The sequence below is a fragment of the Oncorhynchus kisutch genome, linkage group LG29 (genome assembly GCF_002021735.2).
Source record: "Oncorhynchus kisutch isolate 150728-3 linkage group LG29, Okis_V2, whole genome shotgun sequence".
NCBI lineage: Eukaryota > Metazoa > Chordata > Actinopteri > Salmoniformes > Salmonidae > Oncorhynchus > Oncorhynchus kisutch.
In genome coordinates, this window is record NC_034202.2 from 25,484,491 (window position 1) to 25,505,434 (window position 20,944).

General features: G+C 43.0%; 2 protein-coding genes across 4 annotated transcripts in view; both read left to right on the forward strand.

Moving 5' to 3' along the window:
* Window positions 1-20,944, forward strand: part of LOC109874011 (protein unc-13 homolog B-like) — a 124,731-nt gene that overhangs the window by 64,719 nt on the left and 39,068 nt on the right. For all 3 annotated transcript variants that reach the window (XM_031809139.1, XM_031809138.1, XM_020465747.2), the window contains exons 11-17: window positions 13,330-13,376; window positions 13,503-13,581; window positions 14,557-14,631; window positions 14,748-14,967; window positions 15,459-15,686; window positions 15,848-15,989; window positions 16,605-16,774. In XM_031809139.1, coding sequence (XP_031664999.1) covers window positions 13,330-13,376; window positions 13,503-13,581; window positions 14,557-14,631; window positions 14,748-14,967; window positions 15,459-15,686; window positions 15,848-15,989; window positions 16,605-16,774 — 961 coding nt within the window. The remainder of the gene's footprint in view (window positions 1-13,329; window positions 13,377-13,502; window positions 13,582-14,556; window positions 14,632-14,747; window positions 14,968-15,458; window positions 15,687-15,847; window positions 15,990-16,604; window positions 16,775-20,944) is intronic.
* LOC116358275 (uncharacterized) lies at window positions 9,399-13,322 on the forward strand. The gene is made up of 2 exons (XM_031809140.1): window positions 9,399-11,993; window positions 12,282-13,322. Exons 1-2 carry the CDS (start codon window positions 9,539-9,541, stop codon window positions 12,341-12,343), a joined length of 2,517 nt encoding a protein of 838 aa, XP_031665000.1. The 5' UTR covers window positions 9,399-9,538; the 3' UTR covers window positions 12,344-13,322.

Consider the following 20,944-nt stretch of genomic DNA (forward strand, 5'->3'; position numbering starts at 1 on the left):
CAGTGTAGGTTGTTCAATGATTCTCAACACTACTTGCTTATTTTGTCACATGAACTGAAATTAGGCAAACTATTTTAATTTTAGCCACCAGGAAATGGCAGAGTGATTTCTTGCATAGTGGACCTTTTTTAAGTAGTGATACCGGAGCTCCAAGGCATGCGTCGAAATCGCTAAGCAGTTTACTTCGAAACAGTGTGCCGATGCCTGTATCAGAAGCATGTGATCAATGACGTCCGAAGTTTAATTTCGTCAAACAATCACCTGATTGGTTTGGTATTGGTATAAGACAAAAAGGCTACCCGGCGCATGCGCTACACCGTGTGGGACGTCATCTATAATCATTTGGCTGCTTTAAATTATTTTGACCAGCATGTGCCACTAGTGTACACTGTGTTGATCAAAGCTGTGAGTAATGAACCTATTTTTGACACAATTGACTGGAAAGCATCAATGCTTCTGGAAGCTTTGTTTCTCCATCACTACCTTTTTAAGGTTTATATTGCAAAAGAATGGTCAGATATCGTCAGTCTATCTGTTGTTCAGAGATTGTTCATATCAGACCTGGGTTCAAATACTATTGCAGGTATTTCAATTACTTTTCAATACATTTCAAAACAAGTATTCAGAACCTTTATTTGAAATTAAAACAAGTAGTTGAATATGGGAATGTATTTGGAAATGCATGCATTTAACCCAGGAATTTGAAATAAAGTACTTTCAAATGCAATTTGCTTGATTTAATAACAATTCAAATACTTAGATTCTCCTGTACTTCTATATATCTTTTAGGCAGTAGTTCTGAAAGTAGTGCTCACAACCCCCAGAAAATAGCGTACTATGTCAAATATGTGCACCACGTCATTGCAATCTCGCTCTGAAGTGTGTGCATCTTGCTAATTGTCACTCAAATGGCAAGGGGCTGAAGATCGTTGGCTAGAACTCTAATTGCTAGGGGGCTGGCCCACATGGAGGGAAATGTAGGGAACATGGCGCAGCACAGCTTCCAGAAAAACGGTTGCTTTCAAACTAGGGATTTTGTAGCTAACTGAGCTAACACAGTAATTCTGTTCATAGATTATGCATGTATGAACTACACATTGACACATTCAGCCCACAGCAGGTTTAAGAAAGATTTTGTAGTCGCCAAAGTTCTGGAGCATGTCTTGAAATAAAAGTACTTGTTTTGGGCTGTGTATTTGAAAATACTCAAATACACATTTTTATAATTTAAAAAAATACTAAAATACACATGTATTTGAACCCAGGTCTGGTTCATATACAGTATGAGGAATGTGTAGAAGACTAGAAGGACTGGTTTCAGCTGTAGCACAGATTGTTGTTTATAGTCATGCACTCCATTAAACCAATTGATCCGCGGTTAGATACCAGTGCTGGTCGTAATGAACAGGTTACAGTTATAGTAGTGTGGTGTCTTGCGATGCATTCCATTAATTATGCCATACAGCCTGGTTATGAGGAAGGGGTTGAGACGCAAAGAAAGTTCAAGGAGAGGGGCTACAAAAATGATCCGATTTTTATTGCCATTGAGAAAATTCAAAACAAAATGAGACATGACCTTTTTAAAGGTCAGTCTCGCAAAAAGACGCATTCTTGTGTTCTAACTACCCGCTATTCAAAGCGTTCTGATCAAATTAAGGGAATCGTTCACAAACATTGGCACATTCTAAAATCCGATGATAGTCTTGGTAAAGTGTTTTCGGACCTTCCCTCAGAGATTCCCTCTGATCTCAGAGATCAGTTGGTACACTCTGATTTACCACCCCAAGATATTCCTGAACAACGTCTATTTGCGCCCCTACTGGATGGAAATTACAAGTGTAATGGCTGTGCTCAATGCAATGGCACGTATAAATGTAGATCCTTCAAACACCCACAAACAGGGAAATCGATCCCAATAAAAGGTGTTATTACGTGCTCCACTAAGGCAGTTATTTATCTTATAACTTGTCCTTGTGGTAAAAGATTATGTGGGTAAAACAAAGCGCAAAATAAAAGTACGTATCTCAGAGCATCGTAGCACCATTGGATGCAAAAACTTGACTTACCCAGTTACGGCCCACTTTTTGGAGGCAGGCCACTCGATTTCGTCTCTGCGTTATATTGGCATTGAACATGTCACCCTCCCTAGGAGAGGGGGTGACCTTGATCATTTATTGTTAAAACGAGAGGCTGCCTGGATCTTTAACTTAAAGACCCTTGCTCCCTTCGGTCTCAACATAGAATTTGATCTGAAGCCATTTTGGGGATTTTTGTTACTTTGCCATTGTAATTGTTTGTAAGCTTGTGTAGTCTAAAATTAATCTATGATTGTATGCTATCCATTTGTTGTTTGTATGCTGTTCTTTGTATGCAATTTTAATATTTGAGAATTAACCAATGATATTAGGCCACTCTTGGCCATGATTACAGACACCTGTGTCTTTTGACACTATATTAACGAGTCATTCCGCAGTGTTTGTGATTATACCCTGATGAAGACAGCTTGGCTGTCGAAACATTGGTAATTCAATTTTTGCATCTGAGCTCCTAGAGTGTGCGGCTCTCTGTTATTTCCAAGTTTTCTGCTCCGCTAGCCAGCACCTCGCCTAAGTAGGTGTGCGTTTCTTTTTCTTCTAGATTATGAGGAAGGGGTTGGCATGGTGCTGTGTTCCATTATACTGATTGCTATAGGACCGGTATAAGGGTCAAATGGAAAGAGAGTGAGGACAGCAGGATGGTACAGATAAAGGTGGAGAGAGAGGGGGGATATGGAGAGAGGGAGACTGAGAGCTGGCATTTTCACAGCTTCAGATTAGCTTTGTACTGGAATACATCGCCAGAGGACAGAGAGAAAGGGGACGGAACGAGAGAGGGAATGCACGAAGAGCGGGAGGGAGGGGTACTTAACTGGGACTGAACTGTCATGTGAGCCTAGACTGCTCACGCTTGCCATGCGCTTGTACATCTGGAATGAGAGAGTCAACACTTCTCCTGCGTCTGTCAATCTGGGTGAATACGAGCAGTCCAATGTGCTTTGAATGTAGCTCATGGAATTATAAGCACCTGGGGATATTTAACAAAATGGGGAAAAATTACTTTTAAGATTTGGCGCTTGTCTTCTATTGAGTGGTTTTCCACATGGAGTCAACGGTCCCCACTAAGTGACTTCTCTCGCCTTCACAGATTCTTACAGTATACTATTACCTTTTTCTGCCTTCATGAGGTAAGGTTTATTGAATTTTATGCATCTTTAGAAATGGTATTATTGCATAAAGTTTGCATTTAATATTGCGCTACATCAACTTAAGAGAATGTTTGCTCTCGACTATTCTGACTTTTATTCATAAAATGTGTGGCTAATAGAAAACATTTTCCATAACAATGAGTAATATTGTGCGGACTTGGGTTCAAATTATGTGTATTAAATTATCTGGTATTTAAAATACTTTTTTCTTTGTATTTGAGTATTTTCAAATACACTGTCCAAAACAGGTACTTTTATTTTAGTATAGAATGGTTATTTGTAAAAACCAAATAGTCTACCAAATTGCATTTGAGAGTATTTTCAAATAATTATTTAAAATTGAATTGTCAAATACTTATTGATAATTATATTTTCAAATAACTGGGTTAAATGCATGAGAGTGTATCTGAGTATTTTCAAATATTTTCCAAGTGTTTTTCCAAATTCATAAAATAATTAAACTACCTGTCTTTTCAAATGAAAAATATCTGTACTTTCTTCGAATTTATACTGAAAAAAATATTAACGCAACATGCAACAATTTCGTAGATTTGACTGATTTACACTTCATAGAAGGAAATCAGTCAATTTAAATTAATTAATTAGGCCTTAATCTATGGATTTCCGATGACTGGGCAGGGGCGCAGCCATGGGTGGGGCTGGGAGGTCATAGGTCCACCCACTGAGGAGCCAGGCCCAGCCAATTAGAATGAGTTTTCCCCACTGAAGGGCTTTAATTACATAAATAAGATAAATATGCTTTTTGTGCTTATAGAAGATTTCTGGGATCTTTTATTTCAGCTCATGAAAAATGAGACCAACTTTACATGTTGCATTTATATTTGTGTTCAGTAAATGTGAAAGTAATGTAGATATTTGAACAAGTATTTGAACCCAGGTTTGAAATTGTGATATAGTCCAATATAATTCTGAAAATGACAACGTTGCTCCTGTTGCATGAATAGGAATAGAATGAGCGGCCAATTGATCAGTTAAACACGAGCAAACCAAGCCAGACTTTTTTTCTAGACCACAGAACATGAAGGAAAGAGAGAAGACATTGCTCTGGGGCACTCCAGTGACTCAGTCAGAGTTACCCAGACATACCAGCCGGCTCCCCCTCTCCGTGGTCTGGACAGCTTACTGCTGAGGCTGAGCCACTGGCCATTCAGATTATATGGGCTGCTGGCTGCATACATTAAATGGGCCAGGAGTTGTCTTCAGGAGCCCAGCTAAGAACTGCTGTGAAAGTGATTGATGTCTAAATCACATTTTAGATAAACAATGTGTATTTTACCTGGGAATGTCTGTTCATTTTGTCCCTGTTTATTTCCAGATTGTCATAGTTGGGGCGGCAGCGTAGCCTAGTGGTTAGAGCGTTGGACTATTAGCCGAAAGGTTGCAAGTTCAAATCTCAGAGCTGACAAGGCACAAAGCTGTCGTTCAGCCTCTGAGCAAGGCAGTTAACCCACTGTTCCTCGGCCGTCATTGAAAAGAAGAATTTGTTCTTAACTGACTTGCCTAGTTAAATAAAGGTTATGACATGAAATGGCAAAAAAAAAGCTATTTAAATGGAAAGTCCATGTCCACCATGAGGATATCTGATTCAGTCTTTTACAGTCTTTTAAACCTCTCCTGTACTTATATTGCTAATAACAGTATATGTGATTCCTGACAGTCCTGGGCAGCTTTTATAAATGTGCATCACTAACAACAGCACCGTTGGTCTGGCAGCTAGCTGTCTTAGTGCTATTCATGATTATGCCTTCCCGTCAACTGTGCTCTTATCATGCTAATGCACACCTCCAGTACTTGAGTGGTATTGGATAGAGGTTAAACTTCTGGTGGAGGAGAGGGTTACGAATGTTTCCTACCAGGGAGTCCTGTGCGCAAGCTGGAGATGGACTTTAACACCTCTCATGCTTTTACATCTTCTTAGTTGTTCTGTCTTAACAGCCATAGAATTACTCCCCTATCAATTCAGATGGGAGCAAAGTCATTATTGCAGTACTTTTATGTTATAATGTGTTACATTTGAAACTTTTATGTCTATTATAGTACTAGGGCTATAGAATAAATACATTTGCTTCATAGGTTGGCAAGGAAACGTTGACCTTGTTTGCCCCAGCCAAGGTGAATTTGTCTGATCATTTGGGATGGTTTCTACTCTGACTATACATTTCTATTAAGTTCGAAACATAACGTGATAAAGAAATTCTATCCACATCCATCACTGTTTATTACAAACGTTAGGCCATCTGCCATAACAAATGCCAATGCTCTATCTATCCGCTGTTTCAGTCACAGTGGAGCCAATGTCTCCCTGAATCCATTTGAGTGAGTAACAACAGACAGAGGCAGTCGTGGAATTTCAATGAATTCCAATGATGGCTGGCATCTCTTGTTGTAGAGTAATCAACATTAGCTGCGCTCAACACAAGACCCTCTCTACATTACGAGTAAATATATTCCCCTTGGTACGGTCGATTACTTTTAACATGCTGCTGCTCCACAAGGGTGCTGTAACGCAAATGTCACGACTCACCACAGATCTCTTCAACTAACAGAAAATAGACTGATAGAGACAATCACTTTTGTTAGTGACTGAATGTATTAAAGGTCCAATGCAGCCATTATTATCTCAATATCAAATCATTTCTGGCTAACGATTCACTACCTTACTGTGACTGTTTTCAATTAAATGGCCAACAATAAACAAAAATAGCTTCTTAGCAAAGAGCAATTTCTCAATCAAGAATTTTGCTAGCACTGTCAGGGAGAGGTCTGAGTGGGGAGGGGAAAACTGAAAACTAGCTGTTATTGGCAGAGAGGTTTGGAACTCTCTTATCAGTCTATTAACTAATTTACTGCATGGTAATGTTACCATGGAAAGGCCAAAGCTCCATCCCACCAAAACTGACAGAATTTTCAGGTGGTCTTTTCAAACAGCTCATAGACTAAAAGGGCATTATCATAATATTTACAATTTCACAGCATTATTCCAACCTCATAGTGTGGAAATATATATAAAACACAGAAAAATCATGTTTTTGACTGCACTTGCCCTTCAATGACTTATGGCAATATGTTTTATCTTATTGGTCATTTTCATGTTTGGTATGTACAGTGGGGCAAAAAAGTATTTAGTCAGCCACCAATTGTGCAAGTTCTCCCACATAAAAAGATGAGAGGCCTGTAATTTTCATCATAGGTACACTTCAACTATGACAGACAATACGATTTAATTTTTTTTTTTTTATAAATTTATTTGCAGATTATGGTGGAAAACTTTTGTTATTGACCAAATACTTATTTATCTCAATACTTTGTTATATACCCTTTGTTGGCAATGACAGAGGTCAAACGTTTTCTGTAAGTCTTCACGAGGTTTTCACACACTGTTGCTGGTATTTTGGCCCATTCCTCCATGCAGATTTCCTTTAGAGCAGTGATGTTTTGGGGCTGTTGCTGGGCAACACGGAATATCAACTCCCTCCAAAGATTTTCTATGGGGTTGAGATCTGGAGACTGGCTAGGCCACTCCAGGACTTTGAAATGCTTCTTACGAAGCCACTCCTTCGTTGCCCGGGCGGTGTGTTTGGGATCATTGTCATGCTGAAAGACCCAGCCACGTTTCATCTTCATTGCCCTTGCTGATGGAAGGAGGTTTTCACTCAAAATCTCACTATACATGGCCCCATTCATTCTTTCCTTTACACGGATCAGTCGTCCTGGTACCTTTGCAGAAAAACAGCCCCAAAGCATGATGTTTCCACCCCCATGCTTCACAGTAGGTAGGTGTTCTTTGGATGCAACTCAGCATTCTTTGTCCTCCAAACACAACGAGTTGAATTTTTACCAAAAAGTTAAATTTTGGTTTCATCTGATCATATGACATTCTCCCAATCTTCTTCTGGATCATCCAAATACTCTCTAGCAAACTTCAGATGGGCCTGGACATGTACTGGCTTAAGCACGGGGACACGTCTGGCACTGCAGGATTTGAGTCCCTGGCGGCATAGTGTGTTACTATTGGTAGGCTTTGTTACTTTGGTCCCAGCTCTCTGCAGGTCATTCACTAGGTCCCCCCGTGTGGTTCTGGGATTTTTGCTCACCGTTCTTGTGATCATTTTGACCCCACGGGGTGAGATCTTGCGTGGAGCCCCAGATCGAGGGGGATTATCAGTGGTCTTGTATGTCTTCCATTTCCTACTAATTGCTCCCACAGTTGATTTCTTCAAACCAAGCTGCTTACCTATTGCAGATTCAGTCTTCCTAGCCTGGTGCAGGTCTACAATTCTGTTTCTGGTGTCCTTTGACAGCTCTTTGGTCTTGGCCATAGTGGAATTTGGAGTGTGACTGTTTGAGGTTGTGGACAGGTGTCTTTTATACTGATAACAAGTTCAAACAGGTGCCCTTAATACAGGTAACGAGTGGAGGACAGAGGAGCCTCTTAAAGAAGAAGTTACAGGTCTGTGAGAGCCAGCTTGTTTGTAGGTGACCAAATACTTGTTTTCCACCATAATTTGCAAATAAATTCATAAAAAATCCTACAATGTGATTTTTCTGGATTTTTTTTACAATTTTGTCTGTCATAGTTGAAGTGTACCTATGATGAAAATTACAGGCCTCTCTCATCTTTTTAAGTGGGAGAACTTGCACAATTGTTAATAGTTATATGCATCAGAAACGCCAGTCCAGTTAGACCTTGGTGAAAACTGCCTGAAAAGCTGATGGGGAAAAAGTTCAGCTAACCCTGTGCTCTGTCTGAAACAGAGTTCTCAGTCTTGGCAAATGGCCACAGAAGCACACAGAAAGATGGTGGTTAAACTGACCAGTCTGTCTGTCACTCTGTCTTACGCAGAGACAACAGCACAGGGAGGAAAATTGTGCAGCACTGATTCCCCTCAGCGGGTTGGTGCTTAACAGCATAATGCTACACAGCAAGTGCATAGGGTTGGGCTGCTCCTGCCTGAGCTGTCTTCCAACACCCAGGATCAGTGGGGATAAGAGGCAGATGAATAGGTTAAGCCCAGCAAATAATCCTTGAGTGTTAGTTGGCTAGTGCATACTAGCTTATTGTCTCACTACAGTGTAGATAAAATCATGGATTTCCATGTACAGGTATATGCCTTGATTTTAAATTGCATGCATCTTTCTACAATACCTTGCATATATTGAAGTACTAGTCACTCAAGTCCGATAGTATGGTCATGTCACCCAACAGATTCCCTAGTTATCCCGGTGTCACTCAACCAGCCCACACACTGTGTCTAGCAGGGGGAGAGGTCACAGCTATCTACCTCCTCTATTGCAGCTGGTGTGTGCACAATAATGACACTGACTCGGAGGATAGAATTGAGCCGTCAGTTAAGTACAAGGCTGTCTTCTGATCACGTCCTAATTATAGAGTTTAGGCCAGCTGTATGGTCCGATCATTTCCCTGATCCTTCCTTCTCTGTGAGTGAAGAAAGCGGGTGAGTGGCCAACCCACTGATATACAGATCACTGGCCTGATTCACAATGACCCCAATATCAATGTGTTTTTTAAAATCACAATTCCACACTCTGCTTTGCCACCATAGTCTATCTCTCTGGCGTTGCAGAGATTAAAGCCCTCTACTCCCACTCTCCCATGCCTGAGTGTCTGTGTGTGTTGTCTGTGTGTTTTTATAGAATTCTGCCTGCAATGTACATAGGAATGCATTGGCATGAGCTAGTAAGATGGTTATGTAGGTTGTTTGCAAACCAAATCGAAGCTAAAAATACATTTTCAGTCATCCATTGCAATTAAACTTATCTTGGCTATAGAGAGACTTATTTACTTAGTTTTTTCATCATGATCTCACAAGCCATTATAGCAGCAGGAATATGTTCTTGTTTTTCTCTCTCTCTGCTTTCTGGTCTGTTGGACTGAAAAATTAGAATACTGGCAAGCTCTCAAAATGAAGATGTGGAATTATGCAAATGTGTATAAATTGTATTGATTCTCTGAGGGGTTTGTGTGCTGTATGCCAATGACTGAAATGTAAAGGATGAAATGGCTTAGAAGAATGCATAAGGGAAGGTTCATGTTGATAGAAAACAAGCATTCCCCTCCCTAAAAAAAATGTTGCACATTATTTATCTTTGTCTTCTCTGTCTCGCCAGTCATGAACAAGGCTCTGTAAGCAGATCAGTCTCTTCTATATCGTCAGGATGTTGTGTGGTCACACAGAGATTCAATCCTCAGGGTGCTGGTCGGCCTCTGAGGACGGAGACCAGTGAAGCCAGGTCCCCATACAGTCCTCAGGGATGTTCTCTAGGGGTCACGAGAGGGGTGTCAGTGGAGGAGATGAACCAAAAGGGACAGAGCCACCTCAGAGTCCACACAAGTGGTCCAAGAGGAGGGAGCTGGGGGGGAGGGAGAGGACTCAGAGCCCCAAGGTGAGTCGCAGCGTGCAGAGGAAGCTCCAGAAGTACCTGCAGGGATCGGAGGGTCCTGTGGAGCCCTCCATCCACCAGCCCCAGGACCAGCACATCCCTGTGGAGATGCAGCAGGACATGTTCATCTGTGGCCTGCAGAGAAACCCCTCCAGTGGGGAATTCCCTGGACTCCACTCCTTCCTGCACAACTGCCGCAGTCACACATTGACACTAAACCCACCTGTGGCTGGGGAGATGGAGCTGAACAGGGAGGGCTTCATCAACACCCCCTGTACTGTACGCACTAACGGCCCCACCTCTAGTCTCCCCACCTCTCCCTCTGGAGAGAACAGCAGCTCTGAATGTCAGGATGGGATCGGGGTTGTGGGGGGGACACACAGGCCTTCTCCTAGTGAAGGGAAAGAAGAAGAAGAGAAAGATGAGGAGGGAGAAAAAGGCACCAGTGACATCGTCGAGCACATATTGAAAGAACTGCGAGGGATCAACAAGATCCAGGAGGAAATATCAGACCTGCGGCATTACCTAACCTCTGTGAGGGGCTCTGTGGACGAGGTCTCCTGCTGTGTGGATACAGTGCTGAATGAGATAGGGGAGCTCTGCTCCTATGGAGCCTCAGCACCAGGACCCCAGACCCAGCTCTATCCCCAGACACCTCAGAGGCTCAGCGTCAGACGCGGCAGCCTGGGCAGGCAAAATGCTGTCACAGCTTTCCACAGGAGGGACACCAGTCCTTTACTGGAGCGCCGGCACAAGTCTTGGGACATAGACCCAGTGATGATGATGCCACCCCAAGGGTCACCTAAGAGATGGAGAGAAAGGTTACCTCCTTTCCAACCTGAACTACCTGACCAGGAGAACTCAGACCATAGCTCAGATGTGCCCTGTTCAGGGTCCAGCCTCTCCAACCTGGAGAGGGGGTATGCCCATGATTGCCCCAGCACCAGCTCCCTGTCCTCTGGCCAAAGCTCCAACACTCTGGACCGGGACACCAGGTACCGCTCTGGTAAGGCCGGGGTGTGGCAGAGCGGTTGGTCATCAGCGGATATGCAGCATAGTGTGAGTGGTGATGGGGGGTGGAGTGGGGAGAACGGATGGAGCGAAGAGGATGTCTGCTCCTGTCTGAACAGTGGAGAGGAGGTGGAGGACCACTGTGGAGGGCCCGGTGGCTGGGCCAGGTACACCATGGGAGAGACCAGCAGCACCCCAGGCCAGTCCTCCCACAGCAGCTCAGAGCACCTGTCCCTGCTTTTCAGCTGCCACAAAAATTCCCCCTCCAGCTCGTCCAGTGTAGTGGACTGGCGGCCGCCCAGACAGCAGGGCAGCAATGGACACTTGGAGTGTGACTGTTCAGCCAACTGCCCATACTCCCGGAGCTCTGGCTACCACACTGTAGACGCCTACGCTGATGATGTGGGGAGCTGTGGGCCGTCCAGGAGCATAAGTCACTCTACTGTGCTGCTCACAGACTGTGATGATGGCTACCTGGAGCCGCACTCTTCCTGTGACCACCGTCCATCCTCATTTGATGCCCTGGACATGGGATCTGCTAGGAGCCTTGACAGGGAGTGGACTGAACAGTCTGTCTCAGGAGATGATGCAGGAGAGTGGGAGTCGGGGGACCTGCCTAGCCCTGAGCCTGAGAACACCCAGCCCCTCAATGTGGGATTTGATGTGAAGAGCATTGAGAAGGCTGTGCTCAGTTTCAGGTCAGCTCTGAAAGGGGCTCTGAGGAAGCTGGAGGGGTCCAGCCTGGAGCATGGTAGAGATGACAGTGAGTCTGAAGCAGCTCCCTCTCCTGTCAGACCCTGCTCCCCTGAACCTCCTGAGGGAGAGATCACTCTGCCAACTGATCACGTCCACTCTGGGTCTCCACTGGAAGAGTTCAGTGAGGCATCAGTGTATGTGGACTGCAGCCCAGACCAAGAGAACCTGCTGTGCTCCCTACAAGCAGCAAAGGAAAGTACTCACTCCCCCTGCACCCCTACTGAATATCACTCCATGGAGCATTTAGAGAGCCGAGAAGCGTATCAGACTGATGGAGAACTGCCCATCCCAGAGCTGACACCAGACCACAGTCCTCCTGGAGGTGCTGGGCATAGCCCAGGAGAGTCTAACCTCAGCCCAAGGGGGATAGGGTTAAGTCCAATAGGAGAGGACCATGATGGAGCTGATCAGGATGAGTTTAGTGAACAGGATGTTGTCAGCCCTAAGGAACGCCTTGCTAATCTGCAGCGCATCCTAAAAGAAAAGAGACAGAGACGCAAACTCTCCAAATCTTCCCAAGGATCCCAGTCCACTTTCTCTGAGGAGGAGCTCAATCCAGGTAGCTGTGCACTACGGTATTTGCAAGCCCAGCAAAAAAATAAGTAATCTAACACTCGTATTCCTTATGTACCTAAACTTTGACAGATTTTCTCTGACTGCATTAGCCCATGATTTATACTAATGAATGTAGCATTACACGATTATGATTGATCCTGCCACCTTGGGTTAAACATTGCCACTATTGATTGCTAGTGTAGTTGATCTGGTTATTTGATGTTCTTTTCTTAGCTATTTATATCCATGAACCCTAATGGTTTATTTTTTTGTGGATTTTTCTTCCTTCCAGACGGCAGCAGGGAAGATGACCAGGTTATTCTCATGCCTTTTAAATTAGCTCCCTTTTTTTAGTTATGTTTTGTTGTTTTCATTCACACAGATATATTTTGAGTTTTGATGTGACTGTTGCATTTGCCGTTGGGTGTTTTCATATCCTATGCACGGTCCCCATGTTTTCCTTTTGGCATACCTTTAGCGGAGGTGTTTAACAGCTTGTAATTTATTGTTGAGGTTTGCTCCTAATGAATGCATTTTCAAATGGCTTTACTATTATGTTTTGATTGAAATAAAATAACCTATTATTTATGTAATTCAAAATCTGAATAGGGTAAAATAATTATGTTCTTGGCAGCATCAGATCAGTAGAAACATTGTTGTGAAGTTGTTTTGTAGATGCCATATTCTGAGCACCAGCTCAGAACTGTTTCAAACGCTGTCAGAACCTCCTAGTACTAGGAGAGGCAGAGGGAGAGGAGCCCTAGAGAGCCCAGCTACCCAACTCTAGCCCCATACATCTGAGAGGAGGAGGTGCTCAGGAGCTGATGAAACACTTTACCTCAGAGGAAGAGAGATGAAATACGTCTGTTTTTTTTCCATGTTATTGCACAACTCCAAAAAGGTTATCTGAAGTACCCCCCACCCCCCAAAGTTCTCCCAGTTGTACTTTGAACATCTGCGCAACAAAACAAGTTGTTCCTTGTTTTATTTGCATCTGTACATTGTTAGTGATATCGAACAGAAAACTGGTCATTTAATGTGTTCATCTCTTTCCCGCTCTCATTTTACAAGTACCTCCCTTTTGCTACTGATTTATATATTTTTCTTCTATTTTCGGCTTTTCAGTTTGCCAACAAGCATTAGATGCCATGTATTCATCAAATGTGTAAAATGATGTTCTGAATGTGTTCTGTTCTGCATGTACCATCGAAGAGGTGAAACTCAACCATCTGTGTGTCTTTCCATTCTCTATCCTCTGTGTACCTTTTTAACCTATAAGATTAAGTCTTTTAAGTCTTTATAGCTGAATCTGAAAACCTATTGTGTTTTAAATCTTGCAGGGACAAGATGATGAACCCAACTCCAGACAAGCTTGGATCAAGCCAGGGTATATGATGACACCCAAATAATTTCTGTTGATTTAGATTTGCCATGCTTTTTTAATGTGTTGGAAAAAAGTAATGCATCTGTTTCTGTATGAGGACAAGCATATCATTTTGTTCCATGTCCACAGCGGTGGAAGTGGTTTGTTTGGGATTGACAGCATGCCAGACCTTCGTAAGAGGAAGCCTATACCCCTGGTCAGCGATGTGGTGAGTGTTGCCTCCCATCCTTGTCACTGCTTAAAATCTCAGTGCTGTTCTATCTGTCAGTACATGTTTTTCTATCCTGTAATACCAGCACAAGAGAAGCATCTTGATAATTAAGGATTACATTTATAATTTCATTGTTTGCTTAAGTCGATCTGTTAAAAACAAGTGATCGCATGAGGAATCACCAAGATATCACCCAATGAGGCACATGTGAAACCAGTCTTATAATCTCTCTCTCCCCCTCTCTTAAACCTTTAATTATCAACTTGCTTGAATGCAATCATTTTCCTTGGTCAGGCTATGGTAAGTGGAAATAACCCAATTGCCCCTCCCATTTGTAGTCAGAAATGTAAAGGAAAAACTGTATATCAAGACAAATTGCACTGCTTGTGCAAAGAAATTGTACAGTATGCAGCTGTCCTGCAAAAAAATGTGTACTAATGTGCAACAAGGGTTTTATGGTGCAACTGCACTGTGGTGTTCCTACTTGATATAATAACTTAAAACAATATTCCCTTCCTCTTATTCTACCTCTCCCCTTCATTCATATGATTTATTTTTTTCTGTTGGGGTTTTATTCTCCACCCTTACATGCTGAACCATGAACATACCATCACTACCAGGGTTTTAACCCAAGCCACCATTGGTAACACACGCACCTGGGTTAAGTGTCTGTTTCTTCGACTGGTCAGTGATGGTTCAGTTCTGCCCATGTTGTCACCTCTTATATGACCTGTGTTGTAACAATCCTTACATGAGTTTTTTCCTTCATCCGCTTTGGTTTGGTTGGGGTGTTAAAGCTCTATGGGCCTTGGATTACTCACCTGGGTAGAACACTCCCTGGGTAAAGGGCCTAACTACTCATTTAAAATGTATTCCAAACACTTACAATACTACACCAACCGTTTGGGGTTAGTTGAAGGGTTGTTGGTGTGTTACCATGGCAACTAACACTATTTTCCCCTGTCATCCAAGTCACTTGTCCAGGCCAGGAAGGCTGGAATCACCTCTTCCATGGCCGCACGCTCCTCCGTCAAAGATGAGGAGCTGGTGAGTACATCATGGGATACATATTACTCTACTGAGATAATCAAGACTCTTTTAAAAACTCACCAATGTCATATCTCAGTATCCTCACTCTCTGCTCTCTCCTCTCCCCTCTGTAGAAGAACCACGTTTATAAGAAGACCTTACAGGCTCTGATTTACCCCATCTCCTGCACCACGCCCCATAACTTTGAGGTGTGGACGGCCACGACACCCACCTACTGCTATGAGTGTGAGGGGCTGCTGTGGGGCATTGCCCGCCAGGGCATGAGGTGCTCTGAGTGCGGGGTCAAGTGTCACGAGAAGTGCCAGGAGCTACTGAATGCTGACTGCCTGCAACGTAAGTACAGCACAGTGGAAGTTGGACTAAGAGGAGGTTTGTTTAAGATCCTTTAGCGATGACTGAGCTTAGTTTCCTAATGCAGGCAATCACATGATTGACAGTGTATGAAACGTAAATGTCCATTTGTAATGGATTTGTACTTTACAATTTTTCTCCTGATTGACAAGGTTGACACTTTTTTCCAGAATTTGTCTACAGAGTTTCTGGCTCAAACTTTCCTGTTAAATTACTTTTGCTTCATCTCCATCCCAGAATACAGCTGTCAGTGATATGTAAAGTACTGTGTAATTATGATGTACCATCATTGGTTGTGATTGATGTTTCAGTGAAGACCTAATTATACATCCACCTGATTTTGGACCGGAAAATAAATAGCTTTAAACAACTGGATACATATCAACAGATTTGCACATTTACATTACAATATTCACACACGGTGCCAAAAAGACGGTCCGTTTACTGTAAGTGTGTGGTTTCTGATTTTCTAGGTGCTGCGGAGAAGAGTTCAAAGCATGGGGCTGAGGATCGTACCCAGAACATCATCATGGCCATGAAGGACCGCATGAAGATCAGGGAGAGGAACAAGCCGGAGATCTTTGACGTGATCCGGGATGTGTTTGTCGTCAGCAAGGCGATCCACGCTCAGCAGATGAAGACCATCAAACAGAGTGTACTGGACGGAACCTCCAAGTGGTCGGCCAAGATCACCATCACAGGTGCACAGAAACAGGGAGTAATGTCATGGCACTAGTGGTCATGTTCCACAAACTGTTCTGTTCTACTGTAAATAGTCTCTTTCTCTTCCCATCTGACTTTGTCCATGTCTCTCTATTGATATCAACCTGACTCCTGTCCCACGTCATCTGCCTGTCTGCAGTGCTGTGTGCCCAGGGACTGCAGGCCAAAGATAAGACGGGTTCCAGCGACCCCTATGTCACGGTCCAGGTGGGTAAGACCAAGAAGAGGACCAAGACCATCTACGGTAACCTCAACCCTGTCTGGGAGGAGAACTTCCACTTGTGAGTCTATTTAACCTGGCCCTGTTAATGTCTGGGATCTTGTGTGTAGTCTGTAGTATTCTCTTGTAAAACTGTGGGTCCCTGTGGGTAGTGAAGTGGGTCCCTGTGCGTAGTAAAGTGGGTCCCTGTGCGTAGTAAAGTGGGTCCCTGTGCGTAGTAAAGTGGGTCCCTGTGCGTAGTAAAGTGGGTCCCTGTGCGTAGTAAAGTGGGTCCCTGTGCGTAGTAAAGTGGGTCCCTGTGCGTAGTAAAGTGGGTCCCTGTGCGTAGTAAAGTGGGTTTCTATGTGTAAGCAGGCCATGGCATGAGTAAGCCTCAGGCTGTCTAGGTTTCCTCACCCAAATGCGTGTGTGGTCTTAAGAACCCACGTCCTAATTGTCACACGCTGTCTGGAGCCTTCTGACATTGTCAGACACTCATTTATTCAGGGTAGTGGCACACATGGGTAATTAACTCTATCCTCGTTTGCCTTAAATGGCATTAGGCCAAACCAAGTTCAGTTGAATTATGGAAGAATGAACTGCAATGTGTACATAAAAGCAATGTAATTACCATGCATATCTTTTCTTAGTGTAAATGTGAAGATTTGATACCATCTTACCATTTTTTTCCCCCCAGCGAGTGTCATAACTCGTCGGACCGTATCAAGGTGCGTGTGTGGGACGAGGATGATGACATCAAGTCCCGGGTGAAACAGCGTCTGAAGAGAGAGTCAGATGACTTCCTGGGTCAGAGCATCATCGAGGTCCGCACGCTCAGCGGAGAGATGGACGTCTGGTACAACCTGGGTACGTCACAAGTCCTCTCTCTGCTACAGTATACTGTGTGCTGTATGTGAGAGGAAGGTTCCTGCCTGTGTTGGAGACCCATGATTATTATGTTAAGTAAAGGTAAAGATGAGTCATTGGGGCACTACACCACATCACAGCCCTGAGACACAGTAGTCGGGACACAATGGACATGTTTTTATTTAGAACTGTTGATTCAAAGGAAACATCCATTCTTTTCAAGCCCTGAATGCTGATTGGCTGACTGCCGTGGTATATCAGACCATATACCACGGGTATGACGAAATATTTATTTTTGCTGCTTTAATTATGTTGGTAACCATTTTATATAAGCAATAAGGCACCTCTGGTGTTGTCGTATATGGCCATTATATCCAGGCACTCCGTTTTTCATCGTACATAAGAACAGCCCTTAGCTGTGGTATATTGGCCATATACCACACCTCCTCAGTCCTTATTGCTTAATCTCTGAAGCCAATCAATCAATCAAATGTATTTATAAAGCCCTTTTTACATCAGCAGATGTCACAAAGTGCTATACAGAAACCCAAGCATTGCAGATGTAGAAGCACTGTAGCAAGGAGAACTCCCTAGAAAGGCAGGAACCTAGGAAGAAACCTAGAGAGGAACCAGGCTCTGAGGGGTGGCCAGTCCTCTTCTGGCTGTTCTGAGTAGAGATTATAAAAGTACATAGCCAGTAAGGCCAGATTGTTCTTCAAGTTCATAGATGTCCAGCAGGGTCAGATGATAATCACAGTGGTTGCGAAAGCCATTCAAATATTCCAGTAGCAGGCCAACTGAGGCTGTGGAACAGGGAAGTCTCTGTTCTTTATAGCCAGGGCAGTTCCGGTCTCTCCTCTATATAACTTGACATGGCATCCCTCTCCCTTTCACAGCCTCTCCTCAGTCCTCACATGCCTCCTCATTGTGTCCGAGAGGCTATTTTTTTGTGTGTGTGTGGGGTCTTTGTCGGGATCCACGTGTAAGTGCTTTGATTCAGCAGTCACTTTGAAGGAATATTCCCTTCTACTGATCTGATGGGCCTGGTGTGAGAGTCAAACGTTTGAGATTATCAAAAGGAGGCAGGTTATGTTTTCTTTTTTGGTGCTTATGTTCATGCTGGAATCTACAGTTCTTCAGTTCTCATAAATCCACTCTTCGAAGTTTCATCGAATGCATATTCTGTTAGCTTCCTCCTTGCATCTGCCAACCCCCCTCAAATGTTTTTTTTTTAGTCATACTCTATCATTAGTTTTCTCTATAGGAGGGCTGAAATCAACCCTTTAAACTAACAGATTGTTAGTTGCTGCACAGTGTTTTGTCTTAATGGACTATCTGTCAGAGGGCTAGTTAATGATGGGTAGAAAGTCTAGGACATCTTACAGTAACAAAGTGGGTTAGCTAGCATCATAGTGCATCTCAAATCAAATCAAAGTTTATTTGTCACGTGTGCCGAATACAACAGGTGTAGACCTTACAGTGAAATGCTTACTTACAGGCTCTAACCAATGGTGCGGGAAAAACAAAGGTGTGTGTGTGTGTGTGTGTGTGGGTAAGTAAAGAAATAAAACAACAGTAAAAAGACATTTGAAAAAAGAGTAGCAAGGCTATATACAGACACCTGTTAGTCAGGCTTATGGAGGTAGTATGTACATGTAGGTATCGTTAAAGTGGCTATGCATATATGATGAACAGAGAGTAGCAGAAGCGTAAATAGAGGGACGGGTGGTGGGACACAATCTGCCTCTCATGTCACCAGCTCTGTTCTAAATCCCAGCCCTCTTCTCTAGTCTAGTCTGTGTTGTGCTTGTATCTCATTACCCACTTCTCCCTTGGCCAGCAGCATTTTTCTCGACAAATTACCCAGGCGAGAACTGGCCCAAAGGCTCCTACTTGCACTGAATGAAATGTCTGTCCCCACAATGGTCTTTACTTTCCCCTGGGCTTACCCTCACTTGTGCTTCCTCTGCATCTCTGTAGAATATGCCCTCTCTTTCTTCCTTTGTCCACATGGCTACTTTCTTCATCTGTTTTTTCTTGCTTTTCTATCCCTTTCGGAATGGGATGGTTGGTGACTCAGGAGGAGGGTGGCATGTTTAAAAAGCTCTTTAATAGAGAAGACTCCAAGGTCTAGCTCCAAACACTTTCCAAAAGATAATTGTTTCATTGCTCTTGGTGCGTTTCTTTTCTTTCTCCTCATAATGATAGTCAACCTTTCAGGGATGCATCACAGTCTGTCATGGACTTCGTATCTCTGCAGATGAGATTCGCCACACCAGTAACTCATGGTGTTGGTGTGTGTGTGATTAACTGTGCCGTTCTGAAGCTGCAGGCCTCATTTGCCTACTTGACTTTTTAAAAAGGACTCCACCATGATACTGAAACAAGCCTTCAAAGGTCTTGAATGTTAGTGGTTGTGGAGTGGTTGTGAGGTGTGTTAGCCCTATGAAATGGGAAAATGTATGTACATTTCCCTAGATTATCTGAAACAACATACATTTTAGCTAAGGTTTCTCATTGAATGTGTTCGATACCACACAGTAAAAGAAGAGATTGAAATCCCCCACTGTCCCCCTCTCTCTCCCCTCCGTCCTCTCAGGGGAGAGATCCTCCTTGATTATTATGTAGCACACTCCAGGAAGTCGACCGCTCCGACGACACGTACAAATTAGCCTAATAATGTGGCTGTCAAGGGAAATAGCCGGGTTGAGCTGCTGAACACGGCACTTCCAGAATAAGACCGGCTGTGAAGCATTTATTTGGACATTAATATGGAGTTGGTCCCCCCTTTGCAGCTATAACAGCCTCCACTCTTCTGGGAAGGCTTTAGCAGGGCAGAAATTTGACAAACTGACTTGTTGTAAAGGTGGCATCCTATGACAGTGCCAAGTTGAAAGTCACTGAGCTTTTCAGTAAGGCCATTTTACTGCCAGTGTTTGTCTTTGGAGATTGCATGGCTGTGTGCCCGATTTTTCTATACCTATCAGCAACCGGTGTGACTGAAAGGGGTGTCCACATACCTTTTATTTATTTATATATATAAATAACACCACCTCATTCCAGTATTTTTATTCATTGTACTATTTTCTACATTGTAGAATAATAGTGAAGACATCAAAACAATGACATAACACATGGAATCATGTAGTAACAAAAAAGTCTAAATATATTTTATATTTGAGATTCTTCAAAGTAGCCACCCTTTGCCTTGATGACAGCTTTGTACACTCTTGGCATTCTCTCACCCAGCATCATGAGGTAGTCACCGGGAATGCATTTCAATTAACAGGTGTGCTTTGTTAAGTTATGTGTGGAATTTCTTTCCTTCCAAATGCATTATTACATATTTGTAATAATTTGTTAAATATTTGTTAAAATCTATATTATGGCAAGAACAGCACAAATTAGCAAAGGGAAATGACAGCCCATCATTAATTTGAGACTTGAAGGTCAACCAATCTGGAAAACTTCAAGAATGCTGAAAGTTTCTTCAAGTGTAGTCACAAAAACCCTCAAGTGCTGTGATGAAACTGGCTCTCATGAGGACCACCACAGGAAAGGAAGACCCAGAGTTAACTCTGCTGCAGAGGATAAGTTCATCAGAGTTACCAGCCTCAGAAACTGCAGCCCAAATAAATGCTTCACAGAGTCCAATTGAGATGGTTTAGGATGAGTCGAATGGCAGAGAGAAGGAAAAGCAGCCAAAAGTGCTTAGCATATGTGGGAACTCCTTCAAGACTGTTGGAAAAGCATTCCTCGTGAAGCTGGTTGAGAGAATGCCAAGCTGTCATCAAGGCAAAGGGTGGCTACTTTGAAGTATCTAAAATATATATTTTTTTTACTACATGATTCCATATGTATTATTTCATAGTTTTGATGTCTTCACTATTAATATACAATGTAGAAAATAGTACAAATAAAGAAAAAACATTGAATGAGTGTGTGTATGTACAGTGGGGCAAAAAAGTATTTAGTCAGCCACCAATTGTGCAAGTTCTCCCACTTAAAAAGATGAGAGGCCTGTAATTTTCATCATAGGTACACTTCAACTATGACTGAGAAAAAAAATCCAGAAAATCACATTGTAGGATTTTTTATGAATTTATTTGCAAATTGTGGTGGAAAATAAGTATTTGGTCACCTACAAACAAGCAAGATTTCTGGCTCTCA